The 25,243-nt window shown below is 38.3% G+C and overlaps 1 protein-coding gene across 8 annotated transcripts in view; it reads right to left on the bottom strand.

Moving 5' to 3' along the window:
- Window positions 1–25,243, bottom strand: part of PAK3 (p21 (RAC1) activated kinase 3) — a 275,327-nt gene that overhangs the window by 52,690 nt on the left and 197,394 nt on the right. For 6 of the 8 annotated variants that reach the window (XM_082447612.1, XM_082447614.1, XM_082447609.1 and 3 more), the window contains 6 exons: window positions 20,723–20,823; window positions 16,265–16,309; window positions 14,966–15,119; window positions 13,422–13,459; window positions 3,895–4,026; window positions 2,478–2,643 (listed from right to left, as the gene is read on the bottom strand). In XM_082447612.1, the coding sequence (XP_082303738.1) occupies window positions 2,478–2,643; window positions 3,895–4,026; window positions 13,422–13,459; window positions 14,966–15,119; window positions 16,265–16,309; window positions 20,723–20,823 (636 nt within the window). The remainder of the gene's footprint in view (window positions 1–2,477; window positions 2,644–3,894; window positions 4,027–13,421; window positions 13,460–14,965; window positions 15,120–16,264; window positions 16,310–20,722; window positions 20,824–25,243) is intronic. The other 2 variants (XM_082447616.1, XM_082447615.1) reach the window with 1 other exon arrangement.

The following is a 25,243-nucleotide window of genomic DNA, read 5'->3' as shown; positions in this document are numbered from 1 at the left end:
GTGAAGCAGAAGCAGTAAAGACTGACTTTGCAGACTTTGCAGTAAAGCTCAGCCTGGATTTGCTTCGTGAAAAACACTCCTCCATTTCTTGGCAGGTGTGCCCTGCCGACATCTGTGAGCACAGGTAGGGTTGAGAGTTGCAGGTGGCCCACAGGCTGGAGGGAAAAAGATTCTCTCTAGGCCCGAGCATTCTCCAATAGAGAAAAAAACTGACTTAATTCTTAATTAAAAATGTAATCAAACATGGCTTTTCCCTCTTCATCATGTTGCTCAGTGTAGGGCAGAATAAACAACAAATTATAAAACCCACAGCTCCAGAACCATTACAGTTTGCAAGCAAAACAAGATCTTGCTCCCGCCTCAAAATAATGCCTGTTTCTCTGTCAGTGAACTTCAGAAAGCTCTAAATGTATTTTCATTATAATAAATCTACTGAGACTTGAAACAGTTATCAAATAATCAATTTTACTAAAGTGATGCTGCTAGATTTATAAAATCTGATGTAATCTCACAGGTCATGTAAAATAAAGGAAAAAAACTGAGGCAATTGTCTGAATACTTGAACTGAAATTATCCAGGTAATTCTTTCCTTTATTCCTTCCCTTTTACACAAATAGACAGTTGGCAAATGCAGAAGCAAAGTGGGTAATGGAAAGAGTATAAAGCTTTGAAGGCAAACAGATTTGAATTCCAACTCTGGCTCTGCCACTCATTAGTTTGGTGATCTGGTCACTTTAGCTTTTTGAGGCTTACTTTCACTGATCTATAAAATGAGGCTATGAAAATCTACCACAAGGGATTACTGTGAAAATTAAACTTGATAATGTATGTAAAGTGGTCAGCAGAGAAAGCACTTAATAAATGGGAATTATTGCTGTTGTTATTAAGGAAATAGTTGGTATTAGCACTAGAGGCATGTTTAATCATGTACAGTAAAGTCGGTTGGCTAAAGTCCCTCAATTCCAGTTCTGAGCGCTGACAACTGCAACCCAAACCTTTGCCTTTCCAAATACCTCTGTGTCAGACTGTCTCAACATCAGCACTGTTGACATTTGGGGCTGAATAATTCTTTGTTGCGGAGGGGAAAGGAAGGAGGCTACCCTTTGCATTATAGAGTGTTTATAAGCAAGCATCCTTAGCCTCCATCCACTAGATGCCAGTGGCATTCCCTGTGCTGTGACAATAAACATGTCTCCAGATACTGCCAAATGTCCCCTGGAGGGAAAAATGGCCCTACGACCACCTCTGCAGAGTCTTCCTGTGGCCTATAGCCTGCACTGCTTTCTTCCTTTCCTGAGTTCTTTTAGACAGACAGTTGCATGAAACAAGATGGCCTCCTATTCTCTAATTGTATCACACTATTAAATCTTATCTTTCAAATAAAATTGTAAGTTTCTTAATATCAGGAAATTGTTTTTCTATAGTTTCCTCCAAAGACTCTGGCATAGAACAGGTAAGTAGGAACCCAGTCAAGATGCATTTGTCTGCTAATTTTTTCACCCATTCAGTCAACAAGCATCCGTTAAGTGCCTTTCTGTACCAGGCACTTTATTAGAGCTGGATGTAAGGGAAAAGAAGACACAATTTCTGTCTTTAAAGAGCTCCCAGTCTAGTGAAGGAGACAGACAAGTACAGTGTGATATTTGCTGCAATAAAGGCAGTGAAAAGAAGGTCCATTGACTCAGACTGAGAGAGACAAGGAGGGCTTTCCTGTCTTTTGAGCTGAGGTTTGAAGGATGAGTAGGAGTTAGTCAGATTGGAGGCACGAACTGTAGATAACTAGTGGTTTGTTAGATGCTTTTGTAGTATGAGTTTAATGAATGTGCTTCACAGAACTTTGACTCCTTTCAACAGAGGATTTTTTTTTAAATCTCTTTGACCCAGAAAGCTAAGTGGAAGAGGAGTGTTTCGTTAAATGGAGCGAGTGTGTATGCACAAGCCTGGGTACACTAATGACACTGGGTACACTGGGTACACTAATGACACTGCAGGAAGGAGGCTGTGAGCATTTGCTGGCCCTGCCTCCCTGTCCACATAGCAATGTTCCTAAATTAAGAGAAAAGGCAATTTTATCGTGGCCACCCACTTTGATTGACTGTGTTGGGTTTTGAGGTTGAATTATCCATCATGATTGATCAGGTGGGGGCCCCTGGGGTATGATCATAAGATATTTTTCATCAGACTGATCCCCTTTGGGGGTATAATCTTAAAATAAAACTTACTACATAATTCATTTAGTGAAGTTTTCACCTTAATTGACGTTTTTCAAGTGAAAACGCTTGGTTTCTGTGCAATTAGGAGTATGAGGGAGGGGGTGATCTGGAATACACAGTGAGTCTCAAACTTTTCATCTTGTGATGTCAGGGAGCCTGAAGTTCATGCAAACAGGTTCAAATTTTTAAAAGTTCAATTCCTACTCTAGGTGGAGAAACCCTCTCATGAAGAAACTAATGATGGCAAAACAAAAAACAACTCACTTAGCTTCTCTAGGATCTCCTCATCTGTCATCTTGGATTTTTTCCTTTGCCGATCTGTGTTTCTATACAAAGTACTGGAATTGGCGTTCTCAGCAGAAGGTGGTGTGACCTCTTTATTTGGTGCTGCTGGTGAAGCAATGGATTCAACCACGGAACGAGTGTAGATCTTAAAGACAAAAAATTTGGTTACAGATTAAAGACCAAAATAATGCTACAATTGATGAACCTACATTGACACATCAGAATCACTCAAAGTCCATAGTTTACATATGGTTCACTCTTTTTTTTTACACATACACACAATGATTTATTATCATGTACTTTCATAATTATTAGATGTATCCTTTACAGTAATGACTTCAGAAGTATCCATTTTTGTAGATCATTAATAAATTCAATGTTCCTTGACTCCAAAATCACTAATTGGGTACAGGTGATACAGATACTAGTGAAAATTCTATAACGAAAGAGTTGTAAGACCTTAGACAATTAAATCACTTTCCTAAAGTTTTAGGGTCTGATTATGCCTGATACCTCTCTTCTAATTCTCAAAATTTATGTTTGGCCTTCCCCTCTGAGTCTTTCTTTTCAGAAATGCCTTTTCTGTCTCCCATTATCTTTTATATGGGATGGCAGGCTCCAGGGCCATCAATTTCTGTAGAGATACTTACCAAACTGTATTTACCTACAGAAGTCAAGTAGGAGGAACTAGACGAGCAAACTATAATGAAGGTAGAGTTGGGCTGTTGTATTTTTGGCCACACAGAGAGTGGACCAATAGGATTATGATATTCAAGTACCCTATTTTTCATCACTTTCAATCCATCAATCATATGGTTCACTCTTAATGTTGTCCATTCTGTGGGTTTGGATGAATGTATAATGACATGCATCCATCATTATGGTATCACACAGAGTATTTTCTCTGCCCTAAAAATCTTCTGTGCTCCACCTATTCATTCCTCCCTCCACCCTGCCCCTCAACCTTTAATGAGTTTTTAAAGACAAGTGATTTCTATCAAAAAAAGATCTTTAAGTTGCTTCAAGTATACTGCCCTTGAAAGCTCTCAGGAGCTAGTCTTTTGAGGCCCCCGAACATGCTGTGCTAATTGTGGTCTTGGTGCCCCTGCTTATGCAGTTCTTCCTACCAGATTCCCATGGCTTTTGTTCTCTTTCTTAACTTCTGCAGCAGTTTTAAAATTTAGCACTTATTTGTATATTGCTTGGTAGTATTCTCTAATTGTCATGTGCTAATCTGTATCCTCAAAACAGCAACCCCAACCAAATTTTTATCTTATACTCTAGTTCCGGGAACATAGATGCTCAACAGATACTAGGTGATTAACTAAATTCTGACTCTAGGACTATGCCAAAGGACATCTGTTGAATCATTTGGAAACGGTCACTTGGGACTTACTGATTTCGTATGCTCTGGTCTCGGTGCAATGACTGGCGGCGGCTCATTGTCATCTTCTTCTTCTTCCTCTTCTTCATCTTCTTCTTCAGACACAGGAGGAGCCAACGGAGGCTCTGATGCTGTTTTTGTACTCTTACGGGAAAAACAAAGTTTAAAGATCAGGTATTAACTCCTCATTGTTTTCCTTCAGAAGTGAGAAAAGGGGGATAAAATATCTAAGCATGTAGGGATAGGAAGGAACTTCATCTTTTACAAATGCACACAACCATCTACAATTTGGTGGCCAGAACCTGCCCACATTCAGAGATAAATTCAGGTCAGGATTTAAGCACCATGAAATTTGAAAAATTCCTTTTATTTTCCACTGAGCTCAAAAACAGTGAGCTATTCATTTAACATTTTCAAGTTCAATGTTTTTGAAATCAATGAATATATTTTAAACATCAAATGAATTGCTATTAACGCCTTGAATTGGTACCGGGCAGATTGTCAATGTGTTGATTGACAGTTTGTCAACCAGCAAAGGGCTATTTTGTGCCTAAAGATCAGAGCATGCATATGGATATGGCATAAATACAGCTCTGTAAATACTCACTAAGTACAAGCAAGCCCATAAATGTTTCTTTCCTGTTCAGCCTCCTGGAAAGAAGCACTCAGAGAATAACAGACATGAAGATTTAAGGACTACTCATCTACATAAATAATTATTCAATCTCAACCAACAGGTAAATGGTGATTTGCAATGTGAAAAATTTCAATAACACCAAAAATAATGACAGCAACCATAGTATCTAGGGTTGGTTCTTGATCATTCACATTAATGCAGGGGTAAAATGGTACCAAAGGTGGATTTTGAAATAACTATGGCCATGGTACTCAAAGTGTGGTCCCCAGATCAGCATCATTAGCATTATCAAGGAACTTGTTAGAAATGCAAATTCTTGGACTCTATCCAGACCTATGAATCAAATTCTGGGGGTGGGACCCAGCAATCTGTGCTATAACAAGCCTTCCGGGTGATCCTGATGCTTGCTTAAGTTTAAAAATCACTGAACTATGATATAGGTCTTTGTTGTTCAGTATGATGGCTATTCAACACTTAAAATGTGGCTAGTCTGAATTGAGATGTAAGGTGTAAGTGAAAAGTACACACCAGATACTGAATACATAATAAGAAAAAAAAAATTTCCTTAACGCTTTTTATATTGAGTGTATGTTGAAATAAAAATATTTTAATATGTTGGGTTAAATAAAATATATTATTAAAATTAATTTCACCTATTTCTTTTTACTTTAAAAATGAAAATCAGAAAATTTAAAGTTACATATATGGCTTTTATTACATTTCTGTTGGACAGCACTATTATAGATGGTTTTTGAGTTTTTGCTGTGTGTGTGTGTGCATGTGTGTGTGTACTTGTTTATTTTTTGTTTATGCCTTTGAGTACACTGGCTCAGGCTAAGCCTAAAAAGAATTTTCTTTCTTTTTTTCTCTTTCTTTCTTTCTTTCTTTCTTTCTTTCTTTCTTTCTTTCTTTCTTTCTTTCTTTCTTTCTTTCTTTCTTTCTTTCTTTCTTTCTTTCTTTCACATCTTTATTGGAGTATAATTGCTTCACAATGGTGTGTTAGTTTCTGCTTTATAACAAAGTGAATCAGCTATGCATATACATATATCCCCATATCTCTTCCCTCTTGCGTCTCCCTCCCTCCCACCCTCCCTATCCCACCCCTCTAGGCGGTCACAAAGCACTGAGCTGATCTCCCTGTGCTATGCGGCTGCTTCCCACTAGCTATCTATTTTACATTTGGTAATGTATATATGTCCATGCCACTCTCTCACTATGTCCCAGCTTACCCTTCTCCCTCCCCGTGTCCTCAAGTCCATTCTCTACATCTGCATCTTTATTCCTGTCCTGCCCCTAGGTTCTTCAGAATCATTTTTTTTTCTTAGATTCCTTATATGTGTGTTAGCATATGGTCTTTGTTTTTCTCTTTCTGACTTACTTCACTCTGTATGACAGACTCTAGGTCCATCCACCTCACTACAAATAACTCAATTTTGTTTCTTTTTATGGCTGAGTAATATTCCATTGTATATATGTGCCACATCTTCTTTATCCATTCATCTGTCGATGGACACTTAGGTTGCTTCCATGTCCTGGCTATTGTAAATAGAGCTGCAATGAACATTGTGGTACATGACTCTTTTTGAATTCTGGTTTTCTCAGGGTATATGCCCAGTAGTGGGATTGCTGGGTCATATGGTAGTTCATTTTTAGTTTTTTAAGGAACCTCCATACTGTTCTCCATAGTGGCTGTATCAATTTACATTCCCACCAACAGTGCAAGAGGGTTCCCTTTTCTCCACACCCTCTCCAGCATTTACTGTTTGTAGATTTTTTGATGATGGCCATTCTGACTGGTGTGAGGTGATATCTCATTTCAGTTTTGATTTGCACTTCTCTAATGATTAGTGATATTGAGCATTCTTTCATGTGTTTGTTGGCAATCTGTATATCTTCTTTGGAGACTAAAAAGAATTTTCATTCCTCGAGGACAAAGTTCCTGAGGCAGAAACAGACAGCCTACTAATAGACTGTTACATCGAAGGACCTCAGTCTGATTTAAATTCACTGTGGATTTTCTATAATCATGTATAAACCTACGGTGGTGTAATAGGTATAACCATATATCTTATCGGAGCCAGCAAGATTTATACACTGTGACAAGACAACTTAGAATTTATAAATTTGAAAGAATATTTGATTGCTTGATATATACGCTGAGTGGTTTATAGATTGAAGTTTATATGCTTACTTGATATTGTTTTTCTATTCTTTTTTTAATTTTTATTTTATATTGGAGTATAGTTGACTAAAAATGTTGTGTTAGTTTCAGGTGTACAGCATATTTATTCTTAGCTTAGCCAAAACAGCTGGGCTATTACATTGGGTTGTGGCTGCGTGGATAGCAACATATATTAATGACGTTATATTTCTAGATAAAAAATCAGTTTCTTTTTGTGAAAGAGTAATTCTTCAGGGCACCTCAGGGCACAGGGAGAAGTTGCCTTTGGATTAATGATATTTGCTTTGATATTATTTTGTTCCAGAAACTTCTACTCTATCTTATGCCAGCTGGGATCCAGAATGCAACTAATTACTGTTCCTTGGTAGATGGGCAGAACCTGCATATAAATTGACTAGTTTCTATATGGCAAACAATGCTATTTTATTCATTAGGCAATATGAACCATGCCTAGGAATAATATGCTTTACGTGGGCCTATGAAAATATTTGAACTCAGAAATAAATCATCAGCTCCAAAATGCCACAAGAAAATGATAAAATTTAAGTCAGTTAATGTCTAATTAAATGTCTGTTAAGTATAATATATGTCAACTTAATTAATTAGTCATTTAAGTTTAGTATTTATAGAAATTTCATTATATTAAAAAACAAATTATAGGTTAGGCTGCTCTACTTAGCAACAATTTTTGAGTATTCACAATGATTTCTAAGAAATTACACCTAACCATACATTAAGTGCTACTTATGATCAAATAATCTCAAAATTAACATTTTAAAAATGACTTTTAAAAGTTTATAGCAAAAATAAAAAGTAGGGTATAGAGGCCCTTTAATATACTTGATATATTTGATACAATGCATCACATGTCCTCCATAAGTGAGAGTGTATATACAGCCTATGAGGATCTAAAAATGGCCCAACCCTTAAACTGGTACAAAGACCAACCAGCGCCTACTGGCCAAGTTGCACATTTCAGTTCTCGCTAATTTACTAGAGAAGATCCACCTGCAAAATTTCACGGACTGATTCTTAACATTCATTACTATCCTCACTACTCTAATTTCATATGGGGACATTCCGGTCTCTAAGGATGGACTAAAGGACTACTCGAAAACCTAAAGATTTTCATCCTTTGAGGGTTTACAGGGCAGGAAGAAGATACATGGCTGTTTATCTGGGACCAAACACTATGCTGCCATGTTGGTTGGCTGGAAAGAATGTGTGACCTTCAGTGGACATTATGTTTTGGATGTTGGTTGGGCCAGGGAGCATTAACTACCCAGCATTACACATAGTTACCAGGCCTTGGTACTAAGAATTGAAATTAACATAATTTCTTGCTCCTGTGTATTTTTTCCACAGATTTTCCATCCCTGTGTAAATAACACTGGGGCTGGGCATACTTTCTTTTCCCTGCGTTAAACAATATCAAGATAGAGCATATTTTCCCATTCTTATGTTACACAATACTGAGAACAAGCAAAAATAACTTAGCTTCTCACTTTAAGAAATACTTGTTCTTGGAAGATAAGACTGAACCAACTGAAGTAATTTACTTATTAAGAATAACAACAGCTTGCTCACTAAAACTCTATTCAAGACCCTCACTTTGCTGTACTCCCCAATCCAAAGTTACTTTATCAGAAACACTGCACAATCCTAACTCGTTTCTGGTCTCGCAAGACCTGCTTCAAAATCACACAGCCGTGCTCCAAAACCCTATAGATATTCTCCCTTGACATCCCCTTTCTAAGACACTGGCAGTGCTCTTTCTTGTTCCTGTAAGTATAATAAACTTAGCTTTGCTTGATTAACAGCTTTTTTTGATGGTCTTTGGGGGAGTCAAAGTTATAATGTTGCTACACTCTTCCTTCCAGGCTGAGGATTACTATGTCTAGCATGTCTAAACTTGTAAAAATAGAGACAGATGGATATCAAGTAAGGAATTTTTTGTCTTTTTGAAATTAAGTATTTTTGACAGTCATCATGCCACATAGTCAGTCGAGCAAGGCAGGTTATTCTTAACCTGATTGGGTCTTGGACTCATTTCCAATTCTAAAGGGTTTGGCCTATCTCCCCAGAAAAATACAGGTAGACACATATTTTTACATATAATTTCAAGAGTTCATAGGTCTTCTGAAGCCCATTCATGGACTCCAAGTTGCAAACCCTGCTCTAGAGAATACACCAGCTAGAGGAACCACCTTAGGAAACTCTCCTTTCTTTGAGCTTAATTGTTAAAGGTCGAAGAAAGAAGAAGTAAGGACTTTGGAGACTTTAGATAATGCTAAGTGTGGTCTGAGATCCCCTCTTGGTTGCTTGATAACAATACAGATTTCAGGGCTCCATCCTACTCTGGGAATGGAGCCCTAGAATCTGCATTTTAACAGGCTATCCAGGCAATTCTAATGCATACTGAAATTTTTAAAAAGCACTAATGTAGATGAACAAAATAAGCCAGTACTGTAAATCAAAAAAGTGTCATCTGTCACACATATACCCAGTTTCTCTAGGCACTAATCATGGCATATTCATATTATTGCTGTTACCTTCCACTCAAAATACTAGCTCAGGATTCTCAATGCATTACTTCACTCTCAATAGTACAAGAAATATACACGAATTTCAAAGTAGCCTCAAATTGAAGAGTAGATCCCTGAACAGTATTTAGCGTTTAATAACACTAATACCAAAGAAGCTATCACGAGTGGGCAGTAAAGCAGATTCATATGACTATGAGAGGCATCGCCGAATTCATTATTAATTATATTGCCATTAGTTTAACACATTTAGTGAATATAACATTGTTTCTATTTTGATTCCCACCCAGGCTACTAGAAGATGCCAAAACTTGTGAGCAACTCAGGCTACGTCGAGAAGGGGTAGTCAATCCCATTAAATCACATCCTGTAGAATAGCTAGGTCTACTGGGAGAGTTTCTAATGCAACAAAAGCACAAGCAGTGTGAAGTGCAATCTCCCCCTACGGCCATAAGGAGAACACAAGGTGCAATTCCCCAGTCCCAAGTTACTGAGCCCCAAAGAAGTGATCCAACCTGACCTTAAGGGTCTAAATTCAGTTCATTCAATCAATAGAAACCCAGCCTTACTCAAGTAGCCTGATCAATCATCTCCATCTGGAAGTCTTGCCAAACCTTCGAACTCAAACTGTCCAGTAGGAAACTCAGCATCTTCTCCCAGAAATATGCATCTCCTGAAAGATAATACCCTCATCTTTTTGGCCACCCACATAGCATCCAAAGCCTGCAATCATCTCTGACCTCAACCTTTCCTCCAACATCTAATCAATAACCTAAACATCTTTGGAATTTAAATCTAATCTCCATTCCCACTGCCACTATCTCACGTAGGCCCTCATCACCTCTGGCCTTGGATGCTTGCGATATTTCCCCAGTCAGTCTCCCTGCATCCAGTCTTACCTTCTGTCCTTAATTCATTCTGGACATTTGCGATCAGATCACTCTTCTAAAGCATAAGCTTTAATCACCTAACTCTCCTGCTCCACAAAACTTCAAGGGCTTCCCACTGTACACTTACGTAGGCCAGATTCCTTAGAATACCATTTAAGGGCTTCTATGATTTGGCTCCAACTTAACTTTCAAGGCTTAACTCCTATGATTCCTTTTCTCGCATCTCAGTCTTCATTCAGACCCATACCCCCTTGTCCCCTTGCTCTTTTCACTACCCTGCCCTTTATCATGCTTTCCCTTTGCTTAGAATGCCCTTCCTTATCTTCACAGATCCAAATCGCATCTGACCTTCAAGATCTAGTTCAAATTCCACCTTTTCTATGAAGCATTTTCTAATTCAATATTCAACAAATACGTACCAAGTGTCTATTTTGTACTAGGCACTGAGCTTAAGCCCCTGAAGATGAGGGCCTGCTTCCTTTTCCCTCCCCAGCTAAAAGTAAGCTCCTTTCTTTGAATTCTCATAGCGCATGGACATATTTTATGGTATGTAACATGATCCATATGGTACTGTGCTTCTTTATTTCATACTTCTCTTCCCTTACCAGACTGAGCTCTAAATTTGCTAGTGCTTATAAGGAGGCACTTGATAAATACATGTTAAATAAGTGAATATCCAGTTGTTTTTATCTCCAAACAGTGAGTTCATGAGTTTTCTTTTTCTGATCTGATGGAATATTTTGAACATTATGTAGATTTAGTTTTAATTCTGCAAGTAAAACCAATAGAAGCAAGTTAAAAAAAAGGCCAATATCCTAGGAGCTATAAGCTGTTTACAAAAATGAAAACCAACACACAGACTATCCTAGCAGGTTGGTGTTTAAAATAACTGACGACCTGAAAAGATAACAACTATTTCTTTCTCAAGATACTTATCTAGTATCGCACAATAATGACAGTAATTAAATCAAGGGAGGTAAGTTATGTGTTGCTCATGGAAGGTTGGTATTTTTGTCTTTCCCAGTTTGCTATTATCTCCCTTCACGTGCTGTTTTCAGTGAGGCCCAGGAAGCTGTCATGGCAAAGAAGCAAAAGGAGGGCAATGACCAGTGAGAAAAGAAGGGCTACATTCTGCTCTGTTCTGAGAGTTCTGAACAAGGCACCAGTACCATGGCCTCAGACAAGTCTCATGAATGGAGAGAATGAGTTTTCGTCTTTGTTGCCATCTACCAATAGTAGCAATAGTAGCTTACATTTAATAAACACATAGTATGTGCTAGGTAATGTACTAAGTATATTATACGCATTAGCATATTCAATATTCATACAAGTTTTAGGAGGTAGGTACTGTTATTATTCCCAGTTAAAGGCTGAGGAAAGAGAGGGTCACAGAAGCTGAGCCACTTTCTCAAAGTGGCTCAGCTTGTAAGTGGAGGAATAAGACTAAACACCTATGCCCAGAGCCTTTACTCTTTTAAGTTTTCTTTTTAGTTGTGGTAAAATAGACATAACATAAAATTTACCATCTTAACCGTTTGTAAGTGTATAGTCCAGAGGTGTTACATATATTCATACTGTTGTGCATCCATCCCTGCTATCCATCTCCAGAATTCTTTTCATCTTGCAAAACTAAAACTTTGTACCCATTAAACAACACCACCCCATTTCCACCTCACCCAGCAATCACTTTCTGTATCTATGATATTGACTACTCTAGATACCTCATATAGGTAGAATCATACGGTATTTGTCTTCTTGTGACTGGATTATTTCACTTAGCATAATGTCTTAAAGGTTCATCCATGTTGTAGCCTATGTAAGGATTTCCTTCCTTTTTAAGGCTGAATAATATTCCATTGTATGGATAGACCACTTTTGTTTATTCGTTCATCTGTTGATGGACACTTGGGTTGCTTCCACCTTCTGGTTGCTATGAGTAACGCTGCTGTGAATATGGGTGTTCAAATATCTGTTCAAGACCCTGCTTTCGGTTCTTCTGGGTACATATCCAGAAGTGCAACTGCTGGATCATGTGGTAATTCTCTTCTAAATTTTTGAGGCACTGCCATATTATCTCAGAGCCTTTAGTTTTTACCAGAAATGATTTACTGCTGTCACACTGGCTGCCCAGGGTGACATCAAGCAGGCCAGCATTTGTCCTCTATAAAAGGAAGAATCAGCTTGATTATCCATGACTCTGAGTAAGCGGTGAGGAAACTTTCACTGATGCTAATTATTTCACTCCAAAGGAAGCAAATGAGGCAGGAAATAATTTCTATCAGGATATCAAAATGAAAATCATGTAAAGGGAAGCCTTGTCTAAGACTGTTTTCTGTGTATGGGTATTCTTTCAGATACTATAGCACTTCCAAGGCCCTTGAGCTAGGTTGATTATTTTCTAGTCACTTCTCTGATAAAACTATCTATGTGACTTTGGGCAAAGTCTCACTTTGTTGGAACAGGTGACACCAAAAGATGTAGTGGTATGACCTTAGACAAGTTATTTCACCTCTCTGAGCCTCATCTGTAAAATGGAGACAATTATAAGACTTACCTAATTGGGTTGTAGGAATGGTTAAGTGAATACAAAGTATTATTAGCCTAGTGCCTGGCACATTTGTTCAGTAAAGAGAAGTTTCTATCATTATGATGATTATTTTCAAGATTCTATATGTCAAAGAAATAGAAACATTTGTCTATGTAAAGACTTACGCGTGAATTTTCATAGTAGCTTTATTTATAAACGCCCAAGACTGTAAACAGTCTAGAAATCCTTCAATGGGTAAATTGTTAAATAGCAGTAGAGCCATACCATGGAATACTACTTAGCAATAAAAAGGAACAAACTATTGATACAATACAACAACTTGGATGAACCCTAAGAGCATTATGCTGAGAGAAAAGCCAATCCCAAAAGGACATATACTGTATTATTTCATTTACACTTGAAATGTCCAGAAAGACAAATCTATAAAACCAGATTAGTGATGGCCTAGGGCTAGGGTGGGGTGGATGGGGGTTAACTCTAGGCAGACCTCGGAGATCTTATTGGGGTGATGAAAGTGTTCGAAAACTAGATTGTGGTGATGGTAGCACAGGTGTATAAATTTACTAAAACTCATTAAACTGTACACTTAAAAATGGGTGAATTTTATGTATCTAAATTATACCTTTAAAATATTTTTAAAGGATTCTATGTGCATCTAAAAACAGGATCTGCACAATTGTGTTCTGTTGGACCACTGGAAACACCGATCATACAAAACTGTTTTCAATTTTTCACTTACCGAAGGATGGGCTGCTATGTATCCGTGTGCGCTTTTATCTGAAAAGTGAAGATAAAGATATTACCTTTGTTCCATAAAGACTGCCTCATTTAGAGACCATGCTTAAAAAAACTGCATGTGTTTGACCAGAAGGAAATTTTCTGATTCAGTATTAAATAGATACTATGACAAATGACTAGTTTTTCTTAAAATAGCTCACACCCTTACATCATCACATATTCTCGCCACCCCATTTTATAGATCTTAATGAAGGCCTCCAGTGAATCTCATCTATACTGAGGAATGTTGAGATAACCTACTCCTGACTGGCATGATTTCACACGTCTATATCCAGAATTTCTCCCCGACTTCCTCCTTCCCTCTCCTCCTCCCTCCCTCATTTCCCTTCCTCCCTTCCACCCTTCCTTCCTTTCCCCTTCCCTTCCTCCCCTTCCCCTCCTATGCTATTAGTTAGCCTCAACACGAGAGCGTCAAGAAAACATATGGTGAGTTTCAGAATAGAGCAATAACTCAGATACTGTCGAGTTCTAACATAGTTTTCTCAGGATTTCATCTTTATAAACGGAGAGAATTCGACACATAAAAACAAAAGGGTTAAAAAGCAGTGGCAACGTGGAATAAAGAACAAATTCTGAAAATGTGCCTTGTACTAAAACCAATGCCAAGAGGTAGGGGCTCTTTAGAGCTGGAGCACTAATGATAGTATCCTCTTCTTTCTTTAGATGTAAAATAATAAATTGTTTTAGAGACGCAACCCAGATCATTTTTTTCACAACGCAAAATAATTGCTTGGTATATCTTTTCAGTTGCTTACAATGCAAATTTGGACATAAAACCTTCAAAGGCTGGGTCTACAGGCTAGCAAATGAAGTCGAGATATGGCAGGAACGTGGCCATGTCAATCTCTTATAAATACCAAGACGTGATTTCTTTTTTAAAATCTGATTTTGCGGTCAGATCAAAATAACCCAGCAACCACAAAATTTGTGCTGTGTCATCACGGTGCATGCAATTCAGTGAATCTAAGGGATAAAATAAATTTCAAGAGACCAGGGTTTGATCCAGACACCTCTTACTTCCTAAACGCATGACAAGGCCTGATCCTAAGTGACTCAGTGTCTTCATGCCAGTGAAGAGACAAAACAACAATTGTGATTGCTGATTCAAACTGACAACTACTGCTTCACTGAACAATTTCCTTATTTGAGTTCTAAAATCACCCAAGTACTGTAAATCTCCTAACATCAACTTCAACTTCCAACTCATCTTTTGGTTGACTTATGTTGAAGTCATTCAGAAAAGGAACTTGAACTGGCTTCGAATACCCTCCAGGCATTCTGTTCTAATCCTGAGGTTCTGAGATTGGAATTACTTCTTCACTTTTTTTTTTTTTTTTTTTGGCTGCACCGCGCAGCTTTTGGGATCTTGGTTCCAGACCAGGGATCAAACCCGGGCCCCCTGCCATGGAAGCACAGAGTCCTAACCACTGGACCACCAGGGAAGTCCCACTTCTTCACTTTTTGATATCCTAGATTTACTCTTACCTCCTGACGTAAAGCTCATGTACTTCTGGTTGTTGACTGTTTCTTTGGAATCGTAGAATTTGAGAACATCTAGAACGGCTTGGGGGTTCTTCTTCTGTTCCAGTTTTGTTATGTTGGAGGTTTGGAGTAATCGTGCCCATTGCTCAGGAATTCCCTGTGGACAACCAAAGGGAAAGAATGGCAGCTCAGAACATTCAGCAGCTGCATTTTCATGTGCCAGTAAAGTTCTTCACCAAGAAGCCCATGCTACCTGTAGGATTACACTTGGGAAACTGAAGTTACACTCTAGATTTAAAGTTAGTAACTTAATAATGCAATCATTCTCTTCTCTAATTAAAACACATAGGTAAAACTAGGATCCAACTTAAAAAGGGTGGGTGGGAGTATGACTGTGATAGAAAAAAAAAAGCGCATGAAAATCACCTCCATATTAACTCTGCTCATCCATGAAATGATGTTTACGGCTTAGCTTATTTTTTCTGGCGACTCAGGGCAGACATAGCAAGACTTCTCTAAATTTGTGCACAGCATAGTATAGTGCAGATCAATAGATTTTATATGACTGGAATAACATAAGCTGTTTCTGGGCATGCTGTAATCCGAATATCTTTTAGAATAAAAGTAAAGCCTCACCCTTGGTCAGTTCATACTCTGTGGTTATCAAATGTAATTTTTTGGGGGAGGGTCTAGAGCTTTAATATAAAGGGGGATTGAGAGGAGACAAAAATAGAATCATGGACGAGCAATAACCACAGGGGTGCTAAATAGTAACGTTTTCCCTGCAGCTTTCTCCTCTCCTCCCCTCACCCCCTCCTCCCCACTTCGGTCACTGGCCACATAGAACCTGGGGACAGTGGCAACCGTGCCAAAGCCTTCTGAAAATTTGCAATAATCTGAAGCATTTGGAGCAGAGAGGAGGGAGTGTTTGGCAATCTAACCAAGGAGAATTGCAAAAATTACACAGAGAGGTTAGCTTTGTATTGAGCGTTCAGCATTCTTTCCTACATGTTCGGCCTACAGATGTCCCCATTTCATAATTATCCAACCTCCAAGAGAACTTGGAGCGAGAAACAGACACACTCTTCCTGAAGTGCATCTAGACACAATTGACGTGGCTTTGTCCTATGAAGTCTCGGCAAAACAATGTGTGACGTGGGCCTCCAGAGTTTGGGAATGACAACAGAAAAGTGAGATAAGCCAAGCAACAACTGTATTGCACACACATGAACCTGCTGCTGCAGTGCTATGACATCTCAAAGAAGCACTTTGATGCAAGCTTCTTTTGGGCCTGTGACGCACCTCTGGGAGCTTCCCTGGGCACATCTGTGAGCCATAGAGATCTGGCTGTAATGGACGTAAATAAAGAAAGAAAAGAAAGTTAAAACAGAATGTGGGACAACTTAGAAGGTGGGAGGAGATGAAACCAATGGGTCTGAATGGGGAGGGGTTAATCCCTTCTAAAGTGGGGCGGTTATGAAAATAGGGAGGTATTAACTAAATCAGGGGCAGGACAGGCTACAGGACAACAGATTTAAGAAAACAGAGAAAACAACAATGTTCCAAAGTTTGGATGCATAGTTCCACTTTTGGCCAGATGCTTCCTCCATAAATATGCAATAGTAAGGATTACCATTAAATGACTGGAGAAATTACTAAAAGGCAGAAACATGAATTTGGAGGGAAGAAGGATGGCATCATGAAAAGCTTCAACAATAATTTGTAAGTTGTTTTTACGACTGGGTGATCACAGGTAGCCAGTGGCCATGTGATGAACTTACAAATTTCAGTTCCCAATTCTGGTGAACCATTTTCAATTTCACATTGGAAGTGTCTGTATGGCTAAAATTCAAAGAAGAGGTATATGGTGATGCTGAATTTAACCTGTTCTCATTAAGGTGATTCTTCTGTATTTTGGAGCTAAAGTCGTGGCTGGCTTAGAGAAAACTAGATTAAGGATTTCCCACACAGCCAGACTCTATGTTTGAATTTCTTAGACATTTAGACCAGGGAAAGGGAAACCATTTCGTTTCAAAGCATATTATGAATAATCTCCATTTTAATGCCGCAGTTTTAAAGTCCCACTTCCCACAAAATAAGATCAGATATAAGGCAACAGCTTTGTCTAAATAAAGATGATATTTCCAATGCTACAGAAACATGCTTTGACCCAACTGATTTGATTTGGGATACAGGTCTTTGATTCCTGGCATTTGGGGTTACTCCAAGCACAGTGAAAGGACACTTTTACATGCATTCATCACGCAATTTGATGCTAAAGCCTTAAGCCAAAAATTTGAACTCAGGAGCCCATGCATGATCCCAGTTCTGATTCTAAGTGCAATTAATAGCATTTGGTTAATACTGTAATGGCCAAAGGGGTTATTAAGTGTTACAAAACCAGGTATGCATTGCACATAACCACCAGAGCAGACATCACTGGCATGATCATTACCATAATCATTAGAATATTTGCAGTTATTATACATACTCATGGCACTTCTAAACTTTTGTGATAATAGTCTTGTGATCACTAGACAGCAGGAAAAACTGCTGTCAATTGCAAAAGATCCTCCAGACAACTATACTTACCACGTGACTACACTGCTGACATAATTTCTTTTTTTCCTTTTTTAAGTTGAGATAAACCAGTTCATCAATGAAACCTGACACTTCAATTTGAATGTATGCCATAAAGGCACGTAATCAGAAAGCCATAACTCATTACTCCAAATTGAGGTACAAACCCCAAAAGTCAGATAGCTAATGGAGACCTGGAAGTGTGAGCTTCAGAAGCAGGAGCACATGTCAACGCCTGACCACATATGTAATAACAACTAGATGTACATCAAGCTGGGGATTGTCCAGTGTAGCCCAGGAGAATGGCAGCATGATACAACAGGCCAAGCATTTATCTTATCATAAGAAATGATAATTTATATCACTCATACCATTTTTCCCTCTGATTGACTTGAAGCGACCGTCACAGGTCTAGAGGTCTGGAAGGGGGAGTTCTGAAGTATTTGGGACAAAAATGGCAATATAAAGGGTAAGGACTTATAATAGTTTCATACCCCAAATCTCACCTCCCAACCTAATTTTAACCTCAGGGTCCAAGTGTGTGACCAAGTGTACAAGGTTTTATGGGCCAATTAGCCAAAGGGTAAGCACCAAGCAATACACCAAACCAGTGTCCAAATATCCCAAATAACAGGCGCTTGTGAGACAACTGGACTCGCCAGTTCAACAAATTGCTCAAAATTCAACCTCAACAACCGTAATGATCAAATTTAGTAATATGTCCCTCCCCTTCCACGTGAACACACGCACACACACACACACATACACACACATACACACACACAGCCAATTAGTGGTACTGGGGCGATTAAGACCCCATTCTAAATCCTACCAATAAAATGACTTTTAAAAGCTTATTATCATTTGGTATTTTTAAGGTTAGTAAATATAAATCATAGGTTAAAATAGTAAAAAGAAAAAAAGGGCAGAATTTGGTATCTTTAAAAAACAATGTGGGGACAAATAGTTATGAAAGATTATCACAGCGACAATAAAGTACATCAGATTTCCAAATTTAGCCTGTGTCTTATCTATAGATATTCAGTGGATTTCTAACAATTGCATCCAAACACTTTACTTTATATTAGGTTTTTGGGAGGAGGGGAAAGGTTCTTGTTTGGTTTGGTTCAGTTGCATCAAACTGTTTTTCACAATTGGAAAGATTGCCCATCACACATCCCACCCCACCCCTCTCTGGTTGATTCTTGGGGTTCTAACTGACAGCAAAGTGAAAATGGCTGGTCTCCAGTCAGCAAGATGATGGTGATTCACTTTCCTTCATTTCCATTCAGAACCCATAAAGAACAAAGGAAAAGCTAAAGATAGAGAAATTGTATCAGAAGATGTCAAGCAAGTGGGAAAGAGTGGAAAAAATTTAAAAATTGGAAAGGAACCAGAATATCACATGAGAATAGTGGAGGGGAAAATTTTCACATCAGAAAACAAAAAGGAAGAATAAAAGAACAGAGAAATATGGAATGACAACAATAAAACAGAAGAAAAACACATGGAAAACAAAAAGGTCAAAACTGGAAAGACAGTTCTAAAAATAAAAAAGGGAAGATTTTTAAGATAAAACTTATAATGATTCCGTGCTTTCACTGTTTCAAACATCAAAAAAAATAGTCATCTCTTTGTTTATGATTTTTTAAAAATCTAAACTTGTTCAGATTATAAAAATATATATAAATATATTTTGTTTTGGGTGGTGATGATGGTGGTGGTAGTGGTGACAGTGAGGTTATATTTTCTAAGTGTAGCTAACAGAATATTCTCAAATACAGCAAAGAACAGAGGCTGGGCTCAAACTCAAGGCCATTTGAATAATGTCTCTGACTCCAATGATGAAATTGGTTAAACCAGTATCTCAACTTTATCAATGTCAGCACTTCTTAATGTTCTCTTCTGCTTGCTACTGAGAACATACAATCAGCTCACATCACTTTACAAGGCTAAGATGTTTAGTCAGTTTCCATTTCATTCTCACACTGCTTACTTCCGGAATTGAAAAAAGAAGGTAATTTGTCAGTTCAGAAACATGGTTTGATTCTCCAAATCAAATTAATTTGTTCCTTCTTTTTAAAAATTTAATCTTATGACACAGTCTACTCACTAACCATCATGTTATGAAATAGGAAATTTAATTATTTAATACCTAAATTTCTCTCTGGTTTAAGAATCCAAGAATTAATGGTGATGGTTCTATCAAAGATTTTTTTTCCAGAATGCATTCAAAATTACTCATTATCTCAGAATGCACATTTTGATTGAGGTCCTTACTAGTATGAAAAAGTAGTTAATCTTCCTGAGGACATGTTTCTAGCCACATCTTTTCCTTCATCCATCTAAAAGAAAGATGCCAGATCTTTAAAAAAAAAAAAAGGTATAAAATATCATAGATCTGAGATCATGTGCTATTTGAGCACTAAAAATATCCAAAGAAAGACTGGATCTATAGCTATAGTCTTTCTGGAGAATTCTTATTGGTATTTATTGTGCATTATGTATATATATTATATTTGTATATATGTGTGTGTGTATATATATATATATATATATATATACACACACACATATATACAAATATAAAGTAAGCATATAACCACTAAAGCATACGATACAGCCATCAATATTTCTTCCTGAAACATGGGGTCTGTTGTTTTGAATGTCTACAAAATATACCTGTAAATAAGCCTAAAAAAATAAGCTATGTTCTTGAAATCAAAGGGAAGAAAAGGTCAGTTTTACAGAGATTTTTGGTTAGTGTGGTTAACTTATCTGGGTAATCCAGGTTCCATTGTAAAGCCTGAATTATTCAGATAGACTGTCTTCACTGGCCAAGTTGAGTCAGTGGTTCTCTGATTCACTTCAAGTGATAAAGAACAGGCTCAAGCTGAGTCTCTCTGGACTACATCTCCTGTGCCATGGTAAATTAGCATTTTCAATCAAGTTGAAGGCTAACCGCGATCAGACGTTTTTGTTAAGATGGACAAAATAATTTTGCCAATACTCTTGCCACTCTCTAGTTCCATCTGTGATTGTCTAGGGAAAGTCCATCTTCCTTGAAATCACCAAAGACATCAAGTCTGACATTTTGGGACGTGGCAATTCTTCCTTCAAACCTAGTTTCACAAAGGAATCTTTTCATGCCTTACAAAACAAAATAAGGAGCTTACTTACAGTGAATTCCCCGGTGACTGCATCAAACCCCACATGAATCGTATGTTCAAAGTCTGAAGGAAGAGAGATCTCTGGGCGTTCTTTCTCTTTCTTCTTATTGGCTAAAGGCAAAATGTTAACATGTATTTATTTGGGATACAGTTTTGGCATCCATAAGTTGTACAATTAGGTTCATCAAAATAATTACAAAGTTGAAAGACAATTGAGTCCAACACAATTATAACAATATTTAACTCCAGAATTTATAATTTTATTTAAATAAATGGCTGAGAGTTTGACAAAGTGCTATGTCCAAATAATTTACAAATTTCCAAATCCAATTCAAACAAAACTTGCAGTCGAACTGATTTATGTCCTTTACCAGTCTAATGATGTAATCAGCAGGTATCTAGGTATATTGTGTTTAACTGGTCTTGTTGGATCAAATACCACTTACTATAGAAGAAATTCATTAGACTCAAGTCAAGCTAAGCCTTACTATTAGAAAGAAAGAATAGAAAAGTGCTTAAGCTATCTATAAAAGTGTTATGAATTGTTTCTATTTTAAACCATAGCTAAATATCAAGTAACTAGAACTTTAATTTACACGTTTACATTATGAAGCGTAGCTTAATAGGCTCTTGGTCTTCTTTCAATAAGAATACTATTGCAAAGCAATAACTTTGCTAGTAAAAAACAAAACACAAATTGTTGCTTTTTACTGAATTAATTTTATTGAGTTCTTAGAAACCTCAAACCAATTCCTTGGTTTAGTCATTTTAGTTTGTAGCTATTTTTCCATGTCCCTATAAATTTTGTCATAGTAGCCATTCAAAATCATTGTCCTCAAGTAGCAGATTATTCATAGTGACACAATTATGAAGAAATACATCAACAGTTAATAAATCAAAAGCCTTTAAAGGTATAATCACTGAAGAAATTAAGTTGGGAACTGTAATGAAATTAGTCTATCTCAAAAGAGATCCCAGGAGGAAGTTATTATGGAAACATTGTAAAATGGCATTTACTAGCTTCCGTAATAGACAGAGCAGCAAATTTGAGCATGTATCTCCGATATGGCTGCATTTCACAGTCAAAAAAATAATACTCACCCTAATACTGGGTAAGTCAGCATGAACCAGTTTTGCCCAGTTGAAACCAATCAACTTTAGAGTTGCCAGGGTGGCAAATTTAGAACATTCTGGTTCAAACAGATGTTTCCTTGGCCTCAATTTCAGACAACATTTAATTAACCATAATGGATTACTGGTTTTGTGGGTTACCCAGGACAAATTTTAAATTCAAAACATTTCATGTTCAAATGTCATTCGTATGGCTTCTTTTCACTTTCTACTCTCTCTCACTGTTCCATATCGCCAGCCAGAGGACAGAGATATGGGACAGAAATATGGAAATTCAAGTAGTAAGAGGATTAAGATACAGGATTAAGAAAGAAAGGTTGGGGTTGGTGGGGGGACAAGGGTCACTCAAAGTCTTTGCCTGGCCATGGAACACATTTAGGGAGCCTACTTTACTGACTATCATTTTAACTGAACATTAGAGTTTTGGGTAGGTACTTCTACTTCCCCTGCATGTTTATGGACTGTAGCTACCATTTATACTTGTTCAGCTACCATTTTTACTTGTCCGGAAAGGCAAACAGAACAATCAGCTTTCTGTTCTTGCCACTCCACTGAAGATGTCCCAGCTACTCCTGTAATCGTTTTCTTATTTTCCTCTTTCCTGATCTCCCATCCATGTTGGACATGGCTAACCATCTCTCTTTATACTTCCTTGACAATATGGTCTGATTCTCCTCCTCCCTCAGTGACCATTCTTGATTTGATGGGCATCTTTTCTTCTGCCTTTCCTGGTGCAGTCTTTGGCATTCATTTCTCTTGGATGGCATTCACTCCCAGATACTAACTCATGTTGGGTAATTCCCTAATCTGCGGTTGGCAGGGGTAGATACAGATTTTGTGGGACCAAAGACTTTATGTAATTTGAGAGGAAAGCTCCCTTTAGGTAAAAACAATACAAAATTGCTAGGGCTTCTTCTAGAGCCTTGGAAGAGTCCCAGGCAAGTGAGAAACTCTGAATAAGCAGCTTTATTCACTTCATAGTAAATCTACTCTGGTGGTTGGTGGCCTTTTTGGTGTCAAAGATCACTCTGAAAAATCTGAAGAAAGCTGTGGTACTTCTGTCTATAAAATTGCACTATACACACATATACACAATTTTGCATATAACTTCAGAGGTTCAAAATTCCCCTGGGCTCTAGGTTAAGAACCCCTAGCTTAATCTCCATCTCTAATCATTGTATCAACTTGCATCCATGACCTCTCTTGCCAGCAAACAGGCCCTCCCTACTTCTCCATTAGCAATGGCTGCACAATTGAAGCCTGTTGACTTAGACGTAAACACTCCACTTCAGCTGAGCTATGTGAATCAGCCTAATGGGGTCTCCCTAAGGCCAGCCTGTTGCCAGTCCCTTACCAGCCTAATTATGCCATTCTCTTCACGCAGGACAAAGCGTAACAGAGGCAGGAAGCCCACACTTGCTCCTCCTTCAGTGTCCATGTTCTCGGTGAAATGATAAGCACTCACCACCCAGATCAGAGAAGGATTAAGGCCTTGGACTCCTCCTCTTTGGGAGGCTCTAAGCAATGAAAAGATTATGACCTTCTCTCTCAAATAAAAGCAATACTAAAGCATAAAAAGGGAAGGAAGTCCCAAAAGTTCTGATGTTCCTATGATGATTAATTTAAGTCTTTAAAAAAACTACTCTATATCCCAAATCAAAATGTTTTCACATTTTGGGTGCCCCGATGTGCTGGGCCTTAGGCACATGCTTACTCTGGCTTTTGGTTATTTCAGCCCTGGCCCAACTGCCCAAATCATAAACTTGGGAGCTTCTTTGACTCCTACTTTAATTCTACCGTAATCAGTCATCACGTTCTATTTCCCAAACTCATTTTGGATCCATCTCCTTCCTTTCATCTCCACAAACCATCATCTTAGTCCAAGGCACCGGCATTTTTCACCTGGTCTTACTACCTCCAATTTTGCCCCCTGCAATTCATTACTCTGTGGCCGGAGTAATCTTTTGAAATATATATATCTGCCCGCATTCCTGCCTGTAAGAACCTTCAATGGCTCCCCATTAACCAGAAGTTCAGAGTTCATTCTCCTTAGCACGCTAGCCAAGGGCCTGCTTAATCTGCCCCCAGCGTACCTCTCTACTGTCTATTCTTGCTATGGCCCCCGCTGTTCCATACCCATTTCATGCTCTCTCAACTGCCAAGCTTTTCTCTTACTGCCAAGCTTTCACACATGCTACACGGAGGCCTGGGAAGTCTTACTTCTTAACGCCCCACATCTGCGCCCATTAGTCCTTTATCTTGAAGACTCACTCTTGTGTTCCCTCTCCTTTGGCAAGTCTTTTCCTGTCTTCCCTCTGCAGACAAAGTTGATTGCCCTTCTCTTCATGCTCCCAGAGAGCTACCCAGTGTGTACTCTGAGTTTGGCCCTTATTAACACTGAATTGTCATTTCTTCTTTACATACCTATCTCTCTAGCTAAAATCTGAGATATTTGACGGCAGAGACTGTATCTTATTCATTCTCACATTCCCTAGCACCTGGCTTATGTCTGCACACGTAATCACTCTCATCTACGGAATATTCACCATGTGCAAAGTGCTTCTAGGGTTATCTCATTTAATCTCCACCACAATCTTATAAGGCAGGCATTATTATTGTATTATTATTGTTTTATAGATGAGGAAAGTAAGACTCAGTGAAGTTAAACCACATATCCAAGATTACACAGCTGGCAGGTGTCAGAGCCAGGATCTGAACCTAGGTCTCAATTGTGTCTACAGAACCTAAGCTCTTAATAGCTACACTATTTATTGCTCAGTAGCATTAAAAGAAAACCTCAGTAGGTTTGAGCCGTTAGTCTTCAGTAAATGGTTAGTGGCTGAATGGAGACTCGCTGAGAGCTTTTTTCTTTTTTTTCTTTTAAGGAATACTAAAATGTCTGTATCTCCCCCAGAAAATTCTGTGAGCAGTGGTTGTTTATATTAAGACTCATCCTAACCTGAATCTTGGGCTCATAAGACACGGCCTGATCACCTCTGGGTTGATATTTGCAGAGAGCAGAAGAACAAATGAGTACCACTTTCTAAGTGTGTCAACCATATTCTACAGGAACCTAGAGCGAAAGCCACAAATTGCTGACTAGACCCCAGATTACAAATGGTGTTTGGCACTGGGACCCTCTGCCTGCTCATGGTTCTGGCTGTAACTCCAGGGACCAGCTAATCTCTCCAGAATCTCTCATCCTGACATCTTTCCCCATCCCACTACATTTTAAAGAAAGAGAAGTCATCTGTCATCTCCTATACACCCCGACCCCAATGTTCTGCATTTCTCTAGTGACTAGGGCTTACTCCATTAAAATCCCCTTACACCTTCACTTCAACCTCTTCATTAAATGCACTGTTGACTTCTTGCCTTAGGTTCTCAAACTTCACTGTGC

This window comes from Balaenoptera physalus (assembly GCF_965194825.1).
Source record: "Balaenoptera physalus genome assembly, chromosome: X".
NCBI lineage: Eukaryota > Metazoa > Chordata > Mammalia > Artiodactyla > Balaenopteridae > Balaenoptera > Balaenoptera physalus.
Note: the sequence above shows the minus strand (reverse complement) of the source record. Positions and strands in the feature narration are given on the sequence as shown.